Source organism: Erpetoichthys calabaricus, chromosome 5 (genome assembly GCF_900747795.2).
Source record: "Erpetoichthys calabaricus chromosome 5, fErpCal1.3, whole genome shotgun sequence".
Taxonomy (NCBI): Eukaryota; Metazoa; Chordata; class Cladistia; order Polypteriformes; family Polypteridae; genus Erpetoichthys; species Erpetoichthys calabaricus.
In genome coordinates, this window is record NC_041398.2 from 171,459,229 (window position 1) to 171,484,660 (window position 25,432).

General features: G+C 37.5%; 1 protein-coding gene across 1 annotated transcript in view; it reads right to left on the reverse strand.

Moving 5' to 3' along the window:
* Nucleotides 1-21,492, reverse strand: part of LOC114652055 (cysteine-rich hydrophobic domain-containing protein 2) — a 99,226-nt gene extending 77,734 nt beyond the window's left edge. The window contains exon 1 of the mRNA XM_028802228.2: nucleotides 21,185-21,492. Coding sequence (XP_028658061.1) covers nucleotides 21,185-21,303 — 119 coding nt within the window. The 5' untranslated portion in view covers nucleotides 21,304-21,492. The remainder of the gene's footprint in view (nucleotides 1-21,184) is intronic.
* Between the last annotated feature and the right edge of the window lie 3,940 nt (nucleotides 21,493-25,432).

A 25,432-nucleotide genomic window follows, 5' to 3' on the forward strand; every position in this document is an offset into this window, starting at 1 on the left:
CAGATGTCCGGACATTTTCCTTTAGAATTCTCCGATATAATTCAGAATTCATTGTTCCATCAATGAAGGCAAGCCGTCCTGGACCAGATGCAGCAAAACAGGCCCAAACCATGATACTACCACCACCATGTTTCACAGATGGGATAAGGTTCTTATGTTTGGAGAAAGGAAAACACTGCATTCCAGCATAATGCTTTTCATTTAAACCAAAAAGTTCTATTTTGGTCTCATCCGTCCACAAAACATTCTTCCAATACCCTTCTGGTTTGTCCACGTGATCTTTAGCAAACTGCAGACGAGCAGCAATGTTTTTTTTGGAGAGCAGTGGCTTTCTCCTTGCAACCCTGCCATGCACACCATTGTTGCTCAGTGTTCTCCTGATGGTGGACTCATGAACATGAACATTAGCCAATGTGAGAGAGGCCTTCAGTTGCTTAGAAGTTACCCTGGGGTCCTTTGTGACCTTGCCGACTATTACACGCCTTGCTCTTGGAGTGATCATTGTTGGTCGACCACTCCTGGGAAGGGTAACAATGGTCTTGAATTTCCTCCATTTGTACACAATCTGTCTGACTGTGGATTGGTGGAGTCCAAACTCTTTAGAGATGGTTTTGTAACCTTTTCCAGCCTGATGAGCATCAACAACTCTTTTTCTGAGGTCCTCAGAAATCTCCTTTGTTCATGCCATGATACACTTCCACAAACGTGTTTTGAAGAGCAGACTTTGATAGATCCCTGTTCTTTAAATAACACATGGTGCCCACTCACACCTAATTGTCATCCCATTGATTGAAAACACCCGACTCTAATTTCACCTTCAAACTGCTAATCCTAGAGGTTCACATACTTTTGCCACTCACAAATATGTAATATTCCATCATTTTCCTCAATAAATAAATGACCAAGTATAATATTTTTGTCTGATTTGTTTAACTGGTTTCTCTTTATCTACTTTTAGGACTGAGTGAAAATCTGATGATATTTTAGGTAATATTTAGGCAGAAATATAGAAAATTCTAAAGGGTTCACAAACTTAAGCACAACTGTATTTTCTGTAATTCTGTGACATTTTATTAATTTGAAAAAAATGGTGCCTTCTTTGGAATAAGACAAGTTGTCTATATTTTTTTCACATCCCAGGCCCAATAAGCAGAATGTGGGGCTCACAAATGAAATGCGGCTGCATATATGTTAATAAAATTAATAGAAAACTCAGTAAGAGTATTGATAAAGATAAGACTGGCCCCATTGTTTGTAACATTTAAGCAGCATCCCCATAAAAAAAATCATTCAAATATCCAGCCCCTTTGCTCACCTGTTGCCTTCCCTCCAAGCCAGGTTAGATGACAGTTAGTGTTCTTTTGACATCTGACACTTATGTGAAACGCAGTCTAACATTTTTGACGACTTAATGACATTAGGTAAAGGAGCTGTTTCCCAAGTAAGTTTATGGGGATTTGGGTTGGGGGTGGGGGGGGGATGATGGAGTAATTGGTGAAAGGTCCACAGGAAAATTGCAAGGAGCTGCGTGGTATGGTGCTATACAAATATATTCAATTAAAGAGAAAACCCCCATGAACACTTTTCACAACATGAATATATGCAGTTTCCCATAAATTCTACTACGGGTCGATATTTATGCTCCATTTCTACATGGATTCACTTGACCATTCATAATTACAGAATACGGAGACCAACAAAATGCACCAGTTGAACAGTGAAATTTTGCTAATAAATATAAAAAAGTCACAAAATAAACACTTTTACCGTGGTGAAAGGAAAGGCATAGCTCTCATATCTGGAACAAAATTATGGTTGATTTAAGGAATACAAATATTACTTTTACACACACACACAAACAAAAATCTATCTAGAAAAGTACCTGAGAAAACACTATGTACGTACTAAATAAAAAATTATAGATCACCAGTGACATCAGAAATTTAGGAATGTAGCAATGCGTTTGAAGAAGGCAATATGGGAATACATAACCGAAATGCAGGTGTGACTTCAAAAAGTAATAAAAGTGGCTAAACTTCAATATGATGGTAAACTGATAAGTGTATCAGCAGTAATTAGTTATATAAACTTGGGCAGGGTTTAGTGATGCTTACAAATTAAGCAATAAAGCCTAATCCAATTTTATTCACATTTGGCTTGCCTGAAGAATTTAGCATCTTCTACACATGTACCGTTTGTCTTCAGCTCCACATAATACATTCTTTTGAGTTTCTGTGTATGATGTAAAGAGGATTTTTAAATTATTTAATATCTGTAAGGCATCCAAAGTTACTATTGTTAAGTGTATATGTTGATTTGCATGTCTCCCCAGACCAGAGACAATAATACATTACCAACCAACACATAAACCTATATATATATAATTCTCTAAGCCGCCGCCAGAGCGGCACGACACCCATGAAAGCACGCAGGAAGGAGCCATATATAGATTCTCTAAGCAGCCGCCAGAGCGGGCAAGACGCCTATGAAAGCACGCAGGAAGGAGCCACGCCCACCAACTCTAAGACCATTGGATACGACGAAAACTCGCACAGCCACGCCCACCAACTCGGACGCGACGCCTCGGAAAACATGCCATCATTTCTGTTTGTCTGTGCTACAGTCCACATGCAGCTCTGAGCAACGTTGACTTTTCATTAGTCAACCTCAGTGGAACCTTGGTTCACACAGAGGCAGCGCCAGAGAGAGACAGATGCACGCACACAGGCAGCGCCAGAGAGAGACAGACGCACACACACAGGCAGCGCGAGAGAGAGAGAGCCGCGCACACACAGGCCAGGCAGCACGAGAGAGAGCCGCGCACACACAGGCAGCACGAGAGAGAGCCGCGCACACACATAGGCAGTGCCAGAGAGAGACAGACGCACACACACACACACAGGCAGTGCGAAAGAGAGGGGGCTGGATTCATAAGGTAGGAATGCAGTTAAAGAATGCACTGGGCTTGATTTTGTTTTCACTTGTTTACAGCGATCGGTTCGTAGTGTGCATTGTTGCAATGTTACTTTTCTTGGTGGTTTATTAACTTATGGATTTTTTCATATGTTCATTTTGTTCCCTGTGCTTAAAACTCATTTAAAAAAAAAAAAAAAAAAGTGTTTTTCGCCAGCGGTTGGTAGCGCTATAGCGCAAACTATTGCAGTGTTAGTTTTTTCTGTTGTTCAAGGTTTTCTCAGTGTTATTCAATGTTTTTACATTTAGTTTACTATTATGCTTTGCATTCTATGGTTTAATCTATATCTATATATATATAATTCACAAAGTCGCCGCCAGAGCGGGAAGACACCCATGAAAGCACACACACCAAAACAAGACACCCATGAAAGCACGCAAGAAGGGGCGTGGATTCACTAAGCCGCCGACAAGTAGGAAGGAGCCACGCCCACCAACTCTGACCATTGGATACGACGACAACTCGCAGAGCTACGCCCACTAACTGGGACGCGACGCCTCGGAAAAAACGGCGTCATTTATGTTCATCTGTCGTAGAGTCCACACGCACCTCTGAGCCACGTTGACTGTTCATAGAGGCATGTTTCTCGCAGATGTGAATCACTATATGCAGCGTGTAAAACAGTTTGCAAGGGGTATCCCATAGGATCCTTAAAACAATCCTTTAAAACTGAAGTTAAAACACAATGAAGGAAGCAGTCTAAAAACCAATAAGCCCTGTGCCTGTTTTTCATTAGTGTCTAACCTGCTTCACCTATGCAGGCCCTGCAACAGTTGAGACGCTCTCTCAGCAGCTGACCTTCTCTGTGCCTGACTCCACTACTGTCAGTCGCCTGATTAAAAATGGCCTTTTGAAGGGGAGCTATGGACCAGCTATACCACAGGAACACATTGCCTTCGAGCCTGCTCTTGCTCACTCTAACGTACCGGCTTTCTCGTTAGTTAGTTAGTTAATTTGTTAATCGAAGGATTTCAAGATTTGATATACACAACCGGTATCACTGCAAAAGCTGCCCAAACCAGAAAAGACCGCTGGCAAAAATTGGCCGACAAATTAAACACGTGTGTATTGTACTTACTGAAAGCAGCGTTACGGATTTTGCAAATGTGGACTGTTCATTTGCCTTCCCATGGCCACCGCTTCAAATGTATTTCATGGAAACAACACTTCTTTCAATGCAATACAAGTACATTCTGTACAAATCATACAATGTGATTTCCTGAATTTTTTTTTTTTTTTAAACATTCTGTCTCTCACAGTGGGAATGCACCTACAATGTGAATTTCAGACCCCTCCATGATTTCTAAGTGTTAGAACTTGCAAAATCGCAGGGTGTTCAAATACTTATGTTCCTCACTGTATGTGTGTCTTGTGTTGGTATTGTATCACTCTCATTAATCTGAAAAGGGATCATAGAAGGAATTTCATTGCATTATGTATACATGACAATAAACTTGAACTTAAAAGTTAGGTATTAAAAGAAACTACAGGGAAGGGAAGACAAACTAAAAGTAGAATTACAATTGTTCCCATATATTTCCTCAAAATTATGTGTACAAACTTATTCTTTAAAACTTTGTCCTGCATTTTATACTTACTAATTTCTCAATGTGTAACTTGCACAAATTGCTACATACAGCTCCAGAATAGTTACTGTAAGTATTTTGATACATTGTGCTTAACCCCCTATCCACTAAGGGGTTTGGGCATTATTGCTTCGAAATTACATACTCAAAAGTAAATGGCTATTATTCTGCTTATGTAATAAAACAGCTGCAAATGGCTGAAGAGTAGTAAGTACAACACTCAATTTTTTAAAATGAAATATTTAAAGAAAGGATTTTAATTATATACACCAATATCAACTAAAAACAAACACAAAAATTGTGCTTTAGGGATATATTTTTGAAGAACTCTGTGTTACAGTACATAATCAAGACAATTTATGATGCATAACCCTGGATTCAATTTTATTTTGTGCCCTTAATCTGTCCGGTATCAATGTACCAAGTTTACATGTCATATCTCATTGCATTACAAAACTATACTGTCTGGTGCAAGGTATCCACCTTTTTGTAAACATTTAGGTCTCTTGCACCTAAATATTCTCTCAAAACAAGTATTGCAGTTGTATATTTTTTATTTTTAGAAAAGAAAAAAAAAAAGTTGTGTCTCAATTAATGATGGAATATTGTTCAGATCAGAGCACCATTAGTCGAGTTCGTTGTTAAGCGAGTTGATGTATATTAAGGGGGCGAGGGCATGCCTCTGTGTCTGATGTCATTTTTGCTGTGTTGACTTTGCATGCTGTGTGCACAGCACAAATTGACATGCCTCTGTGTCATTTCACTTATTGAATCTCAATGAAAGCTACATCATTAAAGTATGACGTCGTTAGTTGGGACATTATTAACCGAGTCATAACTATATACATATACATGCAGTACATACAAACACACCACTCCAAAGCAACAAGTAAACAATTTTTAACTATGTACAGATATCTTATGTGCTCATCCAAACCTTTATTTTCATAATTATTTTTCATGTCACCCCATAGAAACCTTATATTTTGTACAATGGATTGGAGTTTTTGTGCTGCAATTCACACATCTACTCCTGCATTCTGTTGCAGTTGCCCCACAGAAGGTTACTGTGTTTTAATTTTTTTTTTTTTTTATTTTGTTATTGTTGCTGTTTTCTTGCATTTCACATCTGCAAAAAACAAAGTACATACATTCATTTAAATACTACCCGTTTCCAGTTTTGGGTTAAAGGTGGTTGGGACAATGCATTTGCTGGCATCCCTGGGTGCTAGACACGAAACAGCCCTGGATAAGGTCCCCCAGAGATAGCCGCACACACCACACATTCACCCAAAAAAAGTGTTTCTCAGCCACTTTTGGGTCACAAGTGGCCATCACGAGCACATGAGACTTTTTTTTTTTTTTTTTTTTTTTTTTACAGTATAATCCACCATTCCTGCCACCGATACTCTTTGCACTCGCTTCAGCCTCTGCAACTTCCCAACACATCCCCCCTTTGATTTTACTACCCGTTTGTAATTTTCTGCCTTCCAGTGGGCATAGCAAACTCAATTAGAAACGGGATAGAAAATATTGCACAGAGCTATTACTTTGGTGGTGGAAGGGAGCTGGGGGGACTGGATTATACTGTGAACAAGACCCTAGCTGAAATTGTGTTTTTTTTTTTTCCGCCTTGTGTGTTCAAGGCATACAGATATGAGCAATGTGACAGTGATATTTAATCGAAGGGAGGGCATAGGGATTCCCCCACATGAAACTGCACGAGGCCCGACTTAGTGCTTAGTGACATTAGGTTGAAGACCTGGGGCCTCATGTATAAACGGTGCATACGCACAAAAATGTTGCGTAAGCCTGTTTCCACATTCAAATCACAATGTATAAAACCTAAACTTGGCATAAAGCCACTCACATTTCCACGGTAGCTCAAACCCTGGTGTACGCAAGTTCTCCGCTCGTTTCGCAGACTGGCGGCACCCAGCATCAAAGCAGTGCTACTGTTCCAGTGTGGGTTCCCTTTCTTTTATAGATCCACATCCCTGACGCGGCTTTATAAATACACTGAAATTAACCACATATCGTTTATTAGTTTAATGCATCTGATTGTAATTAACCTGTAACAGTATAATGGTCCATGGAATGGCCAAACTATTCCAAATACCATAGCTGCTTTAGCGTCGTTACTCTCACTGCACCTTCTTTTTCTGCTTTCAGCTGCTCCCGTTAGGGGTTGCCACAGCGGATCATTTTTCCCAGATTACTCTCACTGCACCACTCGGAGCAGCTAATCGGAAAGAGAATTATCGGTACACAGCATCATGCACACGCTGCTTCAGCCGTGCCATCTATTTGAACTGCTCTCACACGGCAAACGCTTCAGAGCCTTTCCTGTACGGACCTCGCGGTTCAGAAAGTTTCATCCCAAGAACTACAAACACACTCAGTCCATCAAGTGCTCCTTGTAGAACTGTTTGTACTTATAAGTACAATTACCTCACTGTAAACTTGCACTACAGTTATAATACTGCACAACCTGAGCCACTTTATAAAGCGCGTATTTACATATGATGACGATATCATTTTTAAGATGAAATGCAGCAAAATATGTTTATTATATTATATAGATAAAACTTTAACTTCATTTAATATTTCAATGTTCCTTAAAAGTTTTCAAGAATCTGCGTTCTGAGCTTACAGATGGCTTAACATCTATTGCAGAGCTGATTGTGTGGCGACTGGGTATTTGGAGAAAGAAAAGTAAGGACAGGAAATGGGGGTTAGTATGTTTGAAAGATACGATACTGCTGTAATAAATTATTTCATCGAAGGTCACACACAATTACTGCGCCACCGTGTTCTCATGTTTAATAACATGCTTTATCTCCTATCGTCATGAAAATGATATCAAGTATACACCTCAGTATTTTAATTATTCAGAGAGTTGTAATATCACGAACATAATGGATTCTGTGTCCTGTCGGAGGAAGAGAAAGCCAGGAAGCACATAGTGATTCACACACATAGAGCACATAGAAGAACACATAGAAAGAACCATTTAACGTGCTACTTTAGTTAGGATGGGATCTGAGAAGCTAGTAAATTAAACGATTTTAAGATTTATGATGTTCTACTTTAATGACAAAATAAACTACGTGATTAAAGTGGAAATTTCGAGACTAAAGTTGACATTTCGTGCATTTTTTCCCACTGTGTGCCTTTTTTTTTCTCTGTACCCTAATATGCTTTCATATAACACTCAGACGGTGGGCTACGACTCGCGACTTTGATATCTGACAACTTCTTTTTTATTTCGGGCACTGTGAGACTTTGTGAACTCGAGCTTTCAAGTTTATCCGACACACTACGTCACTCGATCAACTTCCTTTTGTTGATTATTTCAATGTTTAAACCAACAAATAGTACGTTTTTCTTTGCCTCCACTTGGTATTCACTGAAATTCTTCTATTTTCCCTCTTGCTTTTGCCATTGCCTTTTCACAGAATGCTGAGCTTAAGGGCTATTTATATTGATTTGCATATTCAAAGAGGCGTAAATCTGGGAGGAGTTGGGGCGGGACAGCAGGCGCGTGCACGTGCGTTACTTTCCACGCTGACCAGGATGTATGTAGCAGAAGAACGTTGAAGTTGGCGAACGCACAGATTTATGCACCTGGATTTTTTTTGTGCATAAGCACGTTTCCACTTTTGTGCTTACGCCATTTTACAGTGTGAATTCTATGCACGGCATAATGCATGAGGCCCCTGTTCCTCAAGAAAGCTGCATGGCGTGGGGCAATACAAATACATTTGAACGGAAAGTGGTGCTTCGAGAAAGTCTGCATTGCCAATTAGCTTCTCATACAAAACTTCGAGCAGGTACAGAAAGTTTGAACCTGGAAGAACTGTTTTCCTCCTTTCAATAATACAGTATTAGCAGAGATAACACTGAAAATATGCAGCATGACAAATGATAATGTTTAGGTTTGCTAGGGATAAATTTTATTCAGTAAAAATAGTGGCTGTGACAAAACTAATTTTTAATGTCCTTTCATTGTTATAAACATACTTCTGAAACAAGGAAGACACGTTTTCTAAAATTGAATTTTTTGCTAACTCATACTGCATGTGTTAATGAAGATTTAAAGCTTTAGTCTTATGTTTGGACCCCATTTTATACTATAAAAAGGAACTTTAAGTTTATAAAAAAAATACTTTAAAATATAATTTCCCTGTGAAAAAATTTGACTATAAAAATGCCGATCTTGTCCTTTGAGCATTTTGCCGATCAAAACAGGGATATTTCTCACACACAAGGATGTCAAGTTACTCAATAACATTTTGGTAAAACATTAATATTCTTATTACAATGTGCATCATACAGACCAATTTCACTTCTGAATAATGATATTAATATACTCTCCAAAGTCCTAGCTCGAAGGATGGAGAAAGTGCTGCCTTCGGTAATATCACAAGATCAAACTGGACTTATTAAAGGCCGACACTTAGCTTCCAATCTTCGATGCCTGTTTAATGTAATATATTCACCTGCAAAGTCAAACATCCCAGAGATGATATTATCATTGGATGCAGAAAAAGCATTTGATATGATTGAATGGAACTACATTTCACTACATTAAAGAAATACGGGTTTGGCCGAATATTTGTGCAAGGATCAAACTACTGTATACCAATCCAGAAGCTTCAGTTTGTATTAACAACATTTGTTCAGACTACTTTAAACTACGTGGTACCAGACAAAGATGCCCCTTGTCACTACTGCTATTTGCAATTGCCATTGAACCACTGGCAGTTTACTGTCAAAATGCTTATCAGATAAAGGGGATTATCAGAGAGGACTTGAACAGAAAATTTCTCTATATGCAGATGATATGGTACTGTATATATCAGACCCACAAAATACTGTGCCTGCAGTCTTAACAGCACTTACAGAATTTCCAAAAAATCTCTGGTCTCAGAATTAATCTGAATAAAAGCGTGCTCTTTCCAGTGAATTCCCAAGCACACAATATTACATTGGACACCTTCCCTTTTATTATTGCAGATCAGTTTAAATACCTAGGGGTAAACATCACGTGTAAACATACAGCTCTTTATCAACAAAATTCCGCCATCTGTATGAAAAAAATTAAGCAAGACTTGCATAGATGGTCAACCCTTCATCTCACTCTAGCTGGAAGAATTACCGTAACGTTGTTAAGAGGAATATCCTTCCTAAGCTTCTCTTTTTATTTCAAAACATTCCAATATACATCAATAAATAATTTTTTAAGCAATTAGATTCAATCATACCCTAATTTATTTGGAACAAAACATCCACGTATCCAAAGAGCGACCCTACAAAGACCTAAGGGAGAAGGTGGCATGGCTCTACCTAACTTTCAGTTTTATGACTGGACAGCAAACATACAAGCTATAAAAACCTGGACACGAATAGATGAACATACACAGGCTTGGTCCGCAATAGAAATAAAATCCTTCAGTACTTCTTTATGTTCCGTGCTTTGTGCCCCAAACAATGCAAGTTATCGCCAATATACTAATAACCCAATTGTGCTTCATCCATCCATCCATCCATTATCCAACCCGCTGAATCCGAACACAGGGTCACGGGGGTCTGCTGGAGCCAATCCCAGCCAACACAGGGCACAAGGCAGGGAACCAATCCTGGGCAGGGTGCCAACCCACCGCAGGACACACACAAACACAACCACACACCAAGCACACACTAGGGCCAATTTAGAATCACCAATCCACCTAACCTGCATGTCTTTGGACTGTGGGAGGAAACCGGAGCGCCCGGTGGAAACCCAGGCAGACACGGGGAGAACATGCAAACTCCACGCAGGGAGGACCCGGGAAGCGAACCCGGGTCTCCTAACTGCGAGGCAGCAGCGCTTCACTCACTCAGAATATGGAACCAATGTAGAAAGCATTATAAGATGGAGAATCTTTTATCTGTGGCACCTCGGCATAAGAACCACCTTTTTCAACCCTTGCAACATATGCAGTTCTGAATATCTGGAAAACATTTGGGATTAAATTGCTTAAGAGATCTTTATATAGACAACATCTTTACATCCTATGAACAATTACATTCCAAATTAACTTTCCAGCAACGCATTTCTTTCACTATCTTCAAATTAGAAACTGTTAAACAGAACCCGCCCGATTTTCCTCATCTCGCACCTTCCTCTATGCTGGAAAAAATATTGCTCAGTTTCGAGGACTCAGACAGCATTTCTGCAATATATAAAATTTGACAGTTCCTCCCTTTCAAAGATCCAAGAGGACAATGGAAAAAGGATCTCTCACTCAACATATCAGAGAAGGAGTGGAAGGTAGCAATGCAGAGAATTCACTCAAGCTCCATATGGGCAAAGCATACAATTATTAACTGAAAATTATATATTGAGCACATCTGTCTCGCTTAAAACTATCCAAAATGTTTCCAGGGCAAGATCCAATCTGTGAACGCTGCAATAAAGTTCCAGCCTCACCGGGTCACATGTTTTGGGCCTGCACCAAATTAACATCATTCTGGACAAAAAATTTTAAGTGCCTTTCAGACAGCCTTGGTGTCACAATCCCTCCTAACCCATTAACAGGTGTGTTTGGTGTTCTTCCAGATGGGCTTAAAGTGGAGAAGGACAAAGAAATGGATTGCCTTTACTACACTATTGGCATGTAGACTTATTTTGCTAAATTGTAAGAATCCTAACTCTCCTCTTTTAAGTCAGTGGGTAACTGATGTTTTATACTATTTGAAATTGGAAAAAATCTAATTCTCAATTAGAGGATCTGCGCAGAACTTTTTCAAAACCTGACAGGATCTAATCAATAATAGTTTAGAATAAGCTCTTAAAGCATTGAGGAAATAATTCTCTTCCCATTTCTTTTTCTTCTGCATTTATCTTTATCCGCCTATTAAACTCATCAATCTATGTATTTTTTTACTATCCATCCATCCATCCCTCCATCATCCAACCCGCTATATCCTAACTACAGGGTCACGGGGGTCTGCTGGAGCCAATCCCAGTCAACACAGGGCACAAGGCAGGAAACAAACCCCGGGCAGGGCGCCAGCCCACCGCAGGGCGCGCACACACACACACACACTAGGGACAATTTGGAATCGCCAATGCACCTAACCTGCATGTCTGTGGACTGTGGGAGGAAACCGGAGTACCCGGAGGAAACCCACGCAGACACGGGGAGAACATGCAAACTCCATGCAGGGAGGACCCAATAAGTGAACCCGGGTCTCCTAACTGCGAGGCAGCAGCGCTGCCCACTGCGCCACCGTGCCACCCCTCAATATTCTATATGATCCTTAATTGATCATCTAGTAGACATGAAAAAGCAGAATTGTTTTAGTAGGACACAGCCCATCCTCCCCTAGTGAACTGCATTTCAACCAACTAGGCCTTATACGTCGCACTTGTAACTCAAGCCAAACATTTAACTAATGATAAAAAAAATACAGCTAATAATCATAAAATCAGCAACAGGCATGAGTGGCAATATTTTACATATGTGCATAGCCCTACTTCTGGAATCACAGACTGAACAGGAACTGTTAAAGCAAAATTCATCACATGGGAATCTCCACGTGACACAGACATCTATCTATTCCTACATTCTGAAGTCAAGGTTTATCATTAGTAAATACTGAAAATTATTTTTATATACTTGCCATTTCAAATGTAATATTCAATCAAATGTTGCCTTCATAAACTGCAGAGGTCACTGATTTTTAAGCAATATCAGAAAATAATAAAAATCTGTTTTAGTAAATTTAAACGGTGCATTTTGTCTTTACAAAAAAAATTGCTTAGCTGTTCACTCTTGATTATATATGGATGACTCACCAGCTATAAAGATAGAATTCCTAAAATGAATATATTCATTTTGTGAGGGGAAATAAAACACATTTACTATAATATTCACAGAAATTTAGAAAATTTCATGATTATTTACTCTTTGCGAAAGGCTAAGTCTCAAGCTGACATATCTAAATGTAACACAGAGCTCATTAATTTATTGCTCACATATGCATTAAAAAGTCAGTTATTTATGCAGCACTGAGTGGACAGAAACACTGCATATTATTTGCCATTTTCAACCTCTCAGATGCCAGTTAATAATAAATTACTTATTTGAATTCACAATTTAAAGGGTAAGAGTAGTTATTGTTTATTAAATTATTACTAATGAATATTTTTTCAATTAAATTAATCAAATTCACACTGTGCTTTGCACAATTTTGATTTTACAGTATATTTTTTTAACCCTTTACCCTTGTTACCAGACTATGAAGTTTATTGATCTTAAACATACATTATTATCATAACCTATAGGAAACAAGCGTCTGACAATTGCTTGGCATAGCTGGCATCTCTGATTAACATTTCAAGCACTTTAAAGATGAGTATGTTATTTAAAAATAAAAAAGTATAAATACAGTCCTAAGCAAAGTGTGTCTGGCATAATATTCATTCAATACCAGTTGTTAAATTAAAGCATAATTTATAACATAAAAAAATAACATCTTTCATCCGTGGTTTGAGCCTGCCTTGAAGAAAGGATTTAGTACACAGATGAGCACTTAGATAAAGAAACAATTTATTAACTGCAAACTTAGACATTATCATTATTTGTGCTGCATATTTTTATTTTATAATCTGTGCTAATACTGTAATACCTCCTTTTACAGCTGGTCTTATAGAAGAAAGAAGCATGACTGTTTCCTGGTATATGAGCAGACATTATTAAAAGTAGGAAAATAATTAAACATGAATAGTGTATCTATACAATTCAGGCAGAATAGGCAAAATTAAAGATTTTAAATTGCTTTGAACATATCAGAAAAAGAAACACGGCTACATTCTTGGATTCTCAAGTTCAAAGTGACAGAGTGGATACCCTTGTAGCACCAGTAACATGGAAAAATCAGATATTCCTTAAAGCAGTCAAAACTTAATTAAAACAACCGTTATAGAATGGTCCATAAATTATTTCCATGTAAATAACACTTTAGGGATACCACAGGGAATCACTCAATGGAAGATTTTACAATACATACAACTGATTGTACTATATAAAATAAAGAATGAAGTTCTTTGCCTTATATAATATTCATTATGTAAACAAATAAATGATGAAAGAGTAAAATGAACAGGATACAATCTAATGAACAACTACGATAACATTTAATTCGAAATTAAACACATTGGGTCAAATGATGCTGTTAGTGATCTCCATTTCTAAATGTCTTTGCCTGTGTGAGTGTATGTGTGAGCACGCTTGTGTACATACAAGTAACTGTTTCTTACATTTGAGATACAGTAGGATATGTTTCCAGTTGGAACACAGGCAGGTGAAGTGATTTGCTCATGGTCACAGTATCAGTAGCAGGATTTGAATCCACAACTTCAGGGTTTGAAGACCTAGGTCCAAAGCTTTAAGCACTCTCTGTAATACATACAGTATTTATCTCAATGTAGTAAGAAGTCAAGCAAAATGACACATTTTATTGGCTAATTAAAAAGATTACAATATGCAAGCTTTTGAGGCAACTCAAAATTTTGAGGCCCCTTCTTTAGGCAAGATGTAAACCCCTTGTAACACCCTAGTACTACAAAAACTACTTGGGTAAAATATTGCAAATCAGCAGGTCTGGTCCTATGACCAAATGGAGCACACTGCAAAAAAACCCAGTTAAATTAAACACTTTCTATGGCAGTTAATGTAGGTCATAGGTCAAACAGTTTTTGCAGAATATGCTGAGAAGTACTGGACCAAAAACAATAGGCCTAGAATCTGTAACAAGGCAAACGCTATGTAACTTGCTTGAAGAAGTTGGGTCAATTTTGTGCAAATTATCATCGCACATACCTCAGTGATCAGGGCAGATACAGTATCTTGGAAACAACTTGTTTTAAAATGTTCCACCTTTGCAGGAATGTAGTCATCCAGTAACTCTACACAACACCAAAAGGTGCCACACCACGCAACGCTTCGTTGCTCATGATAGCATGAGCAGTGGCAGGGTGATGGAAGTCTCAACTGTGTCAAAGCAATTGTGGGGGTTGGAGTCCCCAGTGAAGTACTGATCATGTTGAAGTAATGAAAAGACAACTGATTCTTATTTAAATTGACTACAAACTGGAAACTCCAGCACATCTCATTCTTCCCAAGCTGCTCCACCAAGTGTTGTAAGCTTTCAACTCAAATCTGTCCCCACATTTACTACCTGTACCGAAACTCACAAAATGCGGTGATCATACTGTTTTCAATGTTGAGTTTTTCAGTACTATCCCAGTACTATTCTGCACAAGAAAGGTCATTTCCATATATCAATATTTAATGCTTAACCTCCCCCACCACAATTAAAAAAACTAAATATCCCTTGACGGGATGTTAATAACATTTGGTGACATTGCAGAAAAAATAAAATTAACAAACACATTTTTATTTCAGTAAATTTTTTAACTGTTGACATTTTTCCGTAAATGAAAGATATAACACAAGTGATTCAATAACACCATTATTCAATAGGGAGGACAATGGAGTGAAGACAGAGAAGTGCTCTCAACAAGAAAAAAGAGACATGACCGCATTGTAAAATGGAAAGAGAAAGTCTGGTGAAGCTCAAGTAAGGTGCAAAGCTAAATGGCTAGCAAGCGCTGCTACTACTGACTACTATTTTGGTAATCCATTTTCTCCATCCCTGGTTACGGCACTGACAGCCAACCCCCAGCACTCTTAAGCATGATCTTTGCTTGTAGTACTGCATTCTCCAAGGGAGAAATATTGGTCTTAGATAGTGGTGCTAGAATTTCTAAGGAAGACAATTATATTGTCTTAAGATGCTGGAAGCAACGGCTTCATACTCCTCGCTCGAAGTGTTAAACACCAGTGTAACACATGGGGTATAAGATACTTATGTATATTTACTAAGAGCATTATTATGCATATACAGTGGTGTGAAAAACTATTTGCCCCCTTCCTGATTTCTTATTCTTTTGCATGTTTGTCACACAAAATGTTTCTGATCATCAAACACATTTAACCATTAGTCAAATATAACACAAGTAAACACAAAATGCAGTTTTTAAATGATGGTGTTTATTATTTAGGGAGAAAAAAAATCCAAACCTACATGGCCCTGTGTGAAAAGTAATTGCCCCCTTGTTAAAAAATAACCTAACTGTGGTGTATCACACCTGAGTTCAATTTCCGTAGCCACCCCCAGGCCTGATTACTGCCACACCTGTTTCAATCAAGAAATCACTTAAATAGGAGCTGCCTGACACAGAGAAGTAGACCAAAAGCACCTCAAAAGCTAGACATCATGCCAAGATCCAAAGAAATTCAGGAACAAATGAGAACAGAAGTAATTGAGATCTATCAGTCTGGTAAAGGTTATAAAGCCATTTCTAAAGCTTTGGGACACCAGCGAACCACAGTGAGAGCCATTATCCACAAATGGCAAAAACATGGAACAGTGGTGAACCTTCCCAGGAGTGGACGGCCGACCAAAATTACCCCAAGAGCGCAGAGACGACTCATCCGAGAGGTCACAAAAGACCCCAGGACAACGTCTAAAGAACTGCAGGCCTCACTTGCCTCAATTAAGGTCAGTGTTCACGACTCCACCATAAGAAAGAGACTGGGCAAAAACGGCCTGCATGGCAGATGTCCAAGACGCAAACCACTGTTAAGCAAAAAGAACATTAGGGCTCGTCTCAATTTTGCTAAGAAACATCTCAATGATTGCCAAGACTTTTGGGAAAATACCTTGTGGACTGATGAGACAAAAGTTGAAGTTTTTGGAAGGCAAATGTCCCGTTACATCTGGCGTAAAAGGAACACAGCATTTCAGAAAAAGAACATCATACCAACAGTAAAATATGGTGGTGGTAGTGTGATGGTCTGGGGTTGTTTTGCTGCTTCAGGACCTGGAAGGCTTGCTGTGATAGATGAAACCATGAATTCTACTGTCTACCAAAAAATCCTGAAGGAGAATGTCTGGCCATCTGTTTGTCAACTCAAGCTGAAGCAATCTTGGGTGCTGCAACAGGACAATGACCCAAAACACACCAGCAAATCCACCTCTGAATGGCTGAAGAAAAACAAAATGAAGACTTTGGAGTGGCCTAGTCAAAGTCCTGACCTGAATCCAATTGAGATGCTATGGCATGACCTTAAAAAGGCGGTTCATGCTAGAAAACCCTCAAATAAAGCTGAATTACAACAATTTTGCAAAGATGAGTGGGCCAAAATTCCTCCAGAGCGCTGTAAAAGACTCATTGCAAGTTATCGCAAACGCTTGATTGCAGTTATTGCTGCTAAGGGTGGCCCAACCAGTTATTAGGTTCAGGGGGCAATTACTTTTTCACACAGGGCCATGTAGGTTTGGATTTTTTTTTCTCCCTAAATAATAAAAACCACCATTTACAAACTGCATTTTGTGTTTACTTGTGTTATATTTGACTAATGGTTAAATGTGTTTGATGATCAGAAACATTTTGTGTGACAAACATGCAAAAGAATAAGAAATCAGGAAGGGGGCAAATAGTTTTTCACACCACTGTACATCCACATCTGCAGACTTTAAAATAGGACTACATACAACTGACAAAAAAAAAAAACCACACAAATAGAAATACTATACTTGAGTGAACAGCATAAACAAATGGAAATCGTAAATGTCTAATAATGATACCAATATATACTCAAATTTCATATTATTCTCAGTGATTGACCATTTTAATTAAAAAAATAATACATTTTCCTGTAAAACTGTGTTTCGCAATAACTATCAAAAAAAGTCACTAGCAAAATAGAAAGTAGCAGGAAGTAACCCAATACAGGAATGTTTTACTCATGAACAATTATATATAGCATATTCAAGAGTAAGCAGATCCAGTGACAGAACATTAATATTATTACTAATTATCTGACAGACACCTTCACACAAGCCGATTTATAACATCTGAGATACAACTGGTTCCAATTCTTTTGTTTTTTCCATTTGGAGCACAGATGGGAAAAGTGACTCCTTTATGGTTACACAGTGTCAACAGCAGGATTTGAAGTCCTAGGTCCAAAGCCTTAACCGATACAACCCACTGCCTAGCAATAATATTAGGCCTTGATTAAAAAAAACACTATAAATATTTTATATTAATTTATAATATAAATTATGTATATAATTTTACATAGTACTTCATGGAAACCTGAGGCACTATAACTGATGCACACTGTCTTACAAAATTTCCCATGTGAAGCTGAGTAACACAGCTAGTTCTCAAATAAAGCTAAAAAAGGATTAATATAGCAATGATACCCAATGCACTTGTGTGTTAGCTGAATAATAAACAAATCTACAAATCCATTTAATTAAAAATATCAGCTTTTGGTAGTCCCTCTTTTCTGCAGTGGCTTAATGACTATAGAATATAATTCATAAAAAATGTCATGTCAATAATGCATCATATACAGTTCCATGTAGCAATTGTTTGCTCCCATAGAGTAGGAATCAGTTAATCATCAATTCATAAATCATTCAGTTATGGCTACTGTAAGTTGTTTACTGTACAGCACTGTCTCCTGCATCAACAAGCTCAGTTGTTAATAGGTATTTCATGCATACACCAATTTTTGAGGACTAAGGCTGCAATCTCATTAAAGAGTAGCTTGTAAAATGGGCAGCAAGTAAAGCAATAGCTACTTTCACACATCCTTACAGAGAAATTCACATCTTAAGTATCATGAACTCACTGGGACTTCCTTATTCACCAGGGCAACCTAGCAATTTTTCAGTTTGATAGCATTCACTCTAATCTCAGGGAGAAGGTAAACACACAAAAGTTTCCAAACCTGAACCATGTGTTTTGTTTCCCCCTTCTCAAAAATATGAGTTGGCTGGTGGGCAGCAATGGCTAACTACTTGTTTAAATTTAAATCAAGTTGGTGGGGAGGTGGTTTGAAGGCTATGTTGGCAACGCTAGAAAAATATGTGGACAGGGCACCACTGCATTCATACAAGATATTTTAATTATTATTTTACACTGTGTACTCAATCACAAAACCATACTTCAGAGTAAGCACTTACACTAATGAAAACTGAAAAACAGATTACCTTATTATGAAACATCAAAGACTTGAACATGTGTGCCACTGCATTTAACCATTTCAGAAAGGACACAGACAGCCCATTTTACTGAGATACATACCCTCTTCACCAAAACTTAACAACTGCTTCAGCATTGGAGTAGCATGTTGATCCATCCACTGGATGAAAACAATAGCTGTCAAACAAGGAGTTATTATCTGTGTCTGGTCTTAACTGGGTTTAACAGTTTCCCTCTAGGTTTGGATGGAAAGTAGCTAACTTATTGAGAAATCCATTCAATATATACCGTATTTTCCAAATACAAAACATGGGAAAATACTACAAATTCTACACAGCATTCCAGTTTTTCTCTTAAGAATAGTATGATTAGTACACTTGCATGAAAGTCAACACATGCACTTGAGCAGAGGTCTGTAAAGATTGTCTTGGTGAGCCATTGTGGCTGCAGGTTTTTGTTCCATTCTAATTTCTTAATGAGAAGTCATTTATTGCTCAAGCAAAATTTGTATTCTTTATTTTAGTTACCTTAGCTTGTTAAGATTACCCACCCTTACTTGTTTATTTTACTCTTAAAACTGTATCATATGTTGTTTTTGTTCCAACTGCTCTGTATTACCTATAAGGTGCAAAATGGCAAAGGAACCAGCAATGCTCCATATACCCTGCTTCCATTTTATTAGTTGTTAGCTATCTGGTTTAATGAAATATTTGGAAGGAAACTAAACAAAAAAGTGAAGAACTGAGTATTACTAATCTTCTGTCTACAAATCAGCTGGAGGATTTTATTGGAATAGAAAATATCTACAACTTAATAACCTGACATATCAAAATGAAGATTTACAAGGTTTGTTATTGGCAAGGATTGGTTTCTAATTAAGCTGTTGGGTTGGAACAAAAACCTTCAGACATTATGGCCCTCCAGGACCATCTTTGAAAACCACTGTACTAAACGATGTAGTGGTATTTACCAGGCAATTTTCTGCTGTTTTTATTATTTATTTCTTTTTTTCTGAGGAACTGTCCCAAGACTCAACCTGGGAAATCAGCAGCTAGAGTAACTTAAGATTCTTGACAATGCTTTAATCACACATACTTCCCATCTCAGAACTTAATGGTAAATTCTTTGTCATAGTCTAGTTATGGCATATTGAGACTTGGATAACTGCACCACTTCAAACTGTTGATCATCCAGCCTTTTAAAATAGCGAGATGAGTTAGTTCAGAAGATGAAAAAAAAAAAAAAAAAACTATTCATACAATATGCAATTCTGGACTTTGGTGCAAACAACATATAGCTTCTAAGTTGAAAGAGTTGAATGGCAATATGCATGGAATGCCTGTGCTAAATCTTAAATCACAAAGCAGCAAATAAGAAGTGGTTCAACTTTCCAAAGTAGTGTTATTTAGTACAGCAAATAAGAAGTGGTGAAACTTTTCCATGTAATATTATGTAGTAGTAAGTTGTTGTACTGTGTTAGCTATTATGGTTGCAATGAGAAGTGAAGCAAAATGACACCTTTTATTGGCTAATTGAACAGATAATGTACAAGCTTTGGAGGCAGCTCAGGCCCCATTCATTAGGCAAGTTGTCATAACTTTTATACAGCCACCTATATATTTGCTAAAAATCCTTCACCTTCAGATATGTATTTGCAAATGTATTAAATGTGCTATGAAATACTGTCCTGTTGAATATATTTAAGCATACTGTATATATAGACTTTTCAAAAAGCATTATCATTAGTCTTCTTCTAGTCAAAGTAATAAGAACAATGCAAAAAGCAACGTAACAACTGGATATCTACACCTTTTCCAAATATTCAGAATATTTTACATGGATCTATATACATTCTAGAGTGATGCATTGGGAAATGCTTTTCTTCATTACTATTGAGGTAAAATAGAAAGAAACTACATCCTAAACAATACATTCACTTTATTCCACCGTCATTATAAGCAAATCACGTAACTTAGTGTGTTGCCTTTCTTATAACTCACTTCAGATTGCAAAACTAAACAAATCAAATTCTGTTTCCGATTTACTTCAAAAAGTAAGCAATTCATCTTAACTATACTAATGTTTAAACGGTTGGCAGACAAATTAAATAAAAACAGTATATAATGCCTGCTCTGATGTCAAATTGGACGAGCAAAATGATTATTTTTTTCTTTTAGAATAAAAAAAAAACAATTGAAATAAAGCAATGTTTCACAAATAGTATATAGGGAAATGCAGTGGGGGAATCGACGAATATTTCCACTGTGCATGTAAAAAAACATGTTTGCACTTTAATTAATCTATTACTTTCTTAATCTTGTCAAGCTACATGTCAGTTTACCCAACCCCAGCGGCTATCTGTTAGAGTGCTGATCTCTAATTTACAGGGCCATACTTCGGCCCGTGATCGGCACACATCTTCTCTATCCACGGCACACATTTGAGACTTCTGAGATGCCTTACTTCAATATACACAATTGACCCACTTGCCCAAATCCCGTTGCTTACACCGTGACGTGGCCGGATCCGCGAACAACCACAGGGTCCGGGGAGTACTTGAGAAGCTGTTCCTCCACAGCCCTCTCCTCGTCCTCTTCCTCCTCGTAAATCTCGTCAAAGTCTGCCATGACCAGTCCCCAGCACCCTGCTCCCCAAAGAAACAAAAAGCGGGGACTGGGGAAAAGTAGCAAAATAAATCCCAATTGGAAGGGAGAGAAGAAAGGTTCGGCTAAAGTAGAATGAAGTTACACAGCAACCGCCAATCACGGCGATTACTATCCTGCCAGCAGCACCACAACATCCGCTGCCGCAAAGCACTCCGGACAGTTATTGCGTCATAGCTCGCGAGAGTTAAAGTCGCAGAGGTGGGCGGAGCGATGGTAACGTTCTTGTTTGAGTTTGAGTGGGTTTACATTGTATCTTTAGAGGTGTAGATAGATAGATAACGAAATTTTAGTGCATATAAAATCACTTCAATAGAGAATTTTAGATTTTTTCAGCAGGTGAAGTACAAGCAAAGGTTTACTTTAAGATTGTTTGTGAAATTTTTCATAAGTGAATTTTCCAGCAAATGTTTGTGTTACTATTTGCCCAGATAAATTGTGAAAAAGCGACGATCCCAAAATGGATGGATGAAAACTGCTTGCCTTACTTTAATAAGATTGAATCGCTGTTTGTTTTACGTTTGTAGCATACATTAAAAAGACAACGCTGCTCACATAAATTAAAATAAATGTTGTAATCAGAGACCTTCAATGAACAAATTTTACATGTACGAGTGTAATTGTACTAGTGCGGTAGATTCAGAACTGAATCAGGGTCGTCAGATGTTTGGATGAGTAAAACGATAATCAGATTCGCTCATTTAAAAGGTTACTGCACTATTATAATTGTCAAATTTTTGACTGAAGGAAAATCACTTTTGAAGTGCAAAGTTTTGAATTCATTAAAAGAGATTTAGTCTTTTTTTTAGTAACGCTGCTGATAAGAGTACCCATGTATTTTCAAGTTTGCCTATTCCAGTGATCAGTCGTTGCAGCAGTGTTGACTTGGCATTGTAATATACACAATAGTAGAATTGGTAGTCGTGGGTTGTCATGTATGCGTAATACAGCGAAGTTCTTATTTTTTCGCCCAACATCCAACACGTTTCCATTCTCTGAAGCCATGGTAAACAAGAAGGTATTAAAACACAACATTATATGTGTATGAGTTTGTGTAGACCTTGTGATAGACTGGTATCATGTCCAGTCTTTGGTTCTGGCCTCCTGCGATGATGACATTGATTGAGCAGGTTCTGTATTTATTCTCACACAAATTTAAGTGCAGAGATTTTCCATATCGTTTGCTTATTATTAACTAGTCGTCTTGTTAAAACTCCTAGTTGTAATTGGTCACATTTTCTTTAATGTAATATAGAATGGAAACAATAATGATTTAGTGTCTGTCACAAACTACTTTATTTCTATCTTGACATGCATGATCCCTAGCCATTTAGCCTCCCTTCCCTGTTTTGTAGTTACGGTATACAAGTGACAGGTATTTAAGAAGCTCTGTATTAAAAGTTATAGTGTAAATTTGTATTCTGAGAAAATTATTAGGATTAATCAATAATTTATGGTGACATTTTTCTTGTTTTATTTGTGATGTATATTTTTATTGATTCCATCCCAGGTGATCCTGAATTGGACAAAGAAATAGATTTAATACTCTGTGGTAGACCTCAATTACACATGATTATTTATAATTTATATTTGCAATATACCTGATAAGGAACAGCTACAGCAGTAGTTAATTTGTTGACCCGCAATTCCAGGGTCCCAATTTATATTCTCCACCCATCTTCTGTTCATATTGAGTTTGTTTGTACTCCATGTCTCCACTGACATAACAAAACATTTCTTTTTTTGAAAGGTGTGCATGCTTTGTTAATAGAAAACTCCAAATTATGAATTGCGGTCTGTGTAAGTGTACCCTGTAATATGCTGGCCTCCTGTTCACTGTAGATTCCTACTTTGCAGCTCCATCTCTTGGAGTAGAAAAAGGCTCCCCGCGATCTTGTACTTGGTAAAGCAAGTTTAGTAAATGGATGAAGTTTTAAATAGTTTAGTACAAATTACTATTGTTTTCACTAAAAGTCAAAAGTAAATAACTCATGTTAATAACGTACTTATGATACATAATTTAGGTTTAATAAGCATGAGTAATAGAAATATGTTTAAACAATGACTATATACAGTTAGGTCCATTAGTATTTAGACAGTGACACAATTTTCATAATTTTGGCTATGTATGCCAACAAAATGGATTTGAAATGAAGAAATCATTACATGATTGAAGTGTATGCTTTCAGTATTAATTCCATGGGTTTAACAGAAATATCACATTAATCCTTTAGGAATGACAGCCATTTTAATACATACATGGTCCCCCAATTACAGGGGCTCAGAAGTATTTGGACATTTGACTGACAAGCTGTTCCATTGCCTGGTGTGAGCAGGTCCTTCATTATTTCACTAACTAAGCAGGTAGACGGTCTGCAGTTGATTCCAAGTGTGGAATTTGCATTTGGAAGCTGTCACTGTGAACTCACAACATGAGGTCCAAAGAGCTGTCTATGCAAGTAAAAACAGGTCATCATTTGGCAGAAAAAAAACAAAACAAACCCATCAGTAAGACAGTAGAAATGCCAGGAGCGGTCAAATAAACCATCTGGTACATTCTTAAAGAGAAATAACACACTGGTGAGCTCAGCAACATCAGAAGGCCTGGACAACCATGGAACACAGCAGTGCTGAATGTTCACAGAATTCTTTCCTTGGCACAGAATAATCATTTTCACAACATTTAGCCAAACCAAGAACACTCTCTGGGTGATAGGCCTATCATTACCAAAGTCTACAATCAAGAGATTTCATGAAAGTAAATACAAAGAGATTACCACAAGGTGCAATCTGCTGGTAATCCTCAAGCATAGTAAAGACAGATTAGACTTTAGCAGAAAATGTTTTTTTTTTAAAAGTACACTTCTGGAAGTGTTTACTTTGGACAAATAAAATTAAGATCAAAATGTACCAGAATGATGGATAGAGAAGAGTATGAAGAAAAGAAGGAACTGCTCATGATCTTTAGCATACTACATCATCTGTGAAACATGGCTGAGACAGTGTTATGGCATGGGCATGCATGACCGCCAATGGAAGTGACTCAAAATTATTTATTGAAGATGGGATTGCTGACAGAAGTAGCAGGATGATTTGTGAAGTGTATAGGGCTATTCTGACTTCTCTGATTCAGACAAATACTGGAATAGTGATAGGATGATGCTACACAGTACAGGTGGATAATGTGAAAGCAAACCAAACGCTTTTCAATGAAAACAAATGGAATATTCTTCAATGGCCAACTCATTCAACTGACCACAACCAAACTGGACATGTATTTCACTCGCTGAAGACAAAACTGAAGGCAGAAAGTCCAGCATACATGGAGCACCTAAAGGTAGCTGCCGCATAATCCTGGCAAAGCAACAGTAGGGTGGAAACCCAGAACTTGGAGATGGCCATGGGTTCTAAACTTAAGGCAGAAATTGACTGGAAAGGACTTTAAACCAAGTAGTGAAAGTGATCATTATATTAATGATTATGTAACATTGTCCAAATATGGGCATTCACATTCTTTCCTCTTCTTTAACAAATATAATTACATTTAAACAATCTCAATAATCATTTGAAAAGAATGAGGTAATTTCTGTTGCCACTATGTAGTAAATAGCATTAAGCAAAAAGAAGAGATTCTATACAGTATATTAAATCTTGCTGTTCTATGTCCATACTCAAAGTGTAAATACAGAATTAAGCTGCATCATAACATTAAACAATATATATTTTTTCTGCTGTCTTTTGGAATGCAGAAATATATCCACATGGCCTTCTTGTTTAGTACTTATCTATCATTTTTATTTTACAAAATGGCTGTTAAAAATCACAAAATGTAAGTCCAGCTATTACTGATAATTAGTTAAGTTCCTACAGAAAAAAATGGCATCTTTACATTTATGTGCCATTTTCTTCCTTTTAAAACCAATTTATATATACGGTAATTAAAATATAAAGCATAACTGAATATTAGTTTGGCTTATTTTTCTTATAATTTTAACTTATATGAACATATTTTCAAGATCTTGTAATTCAGAAAGACAACTCAGGGATTGAAATAATAAACAGTCATGGGTGAAAACAGACAAAATTATAATTA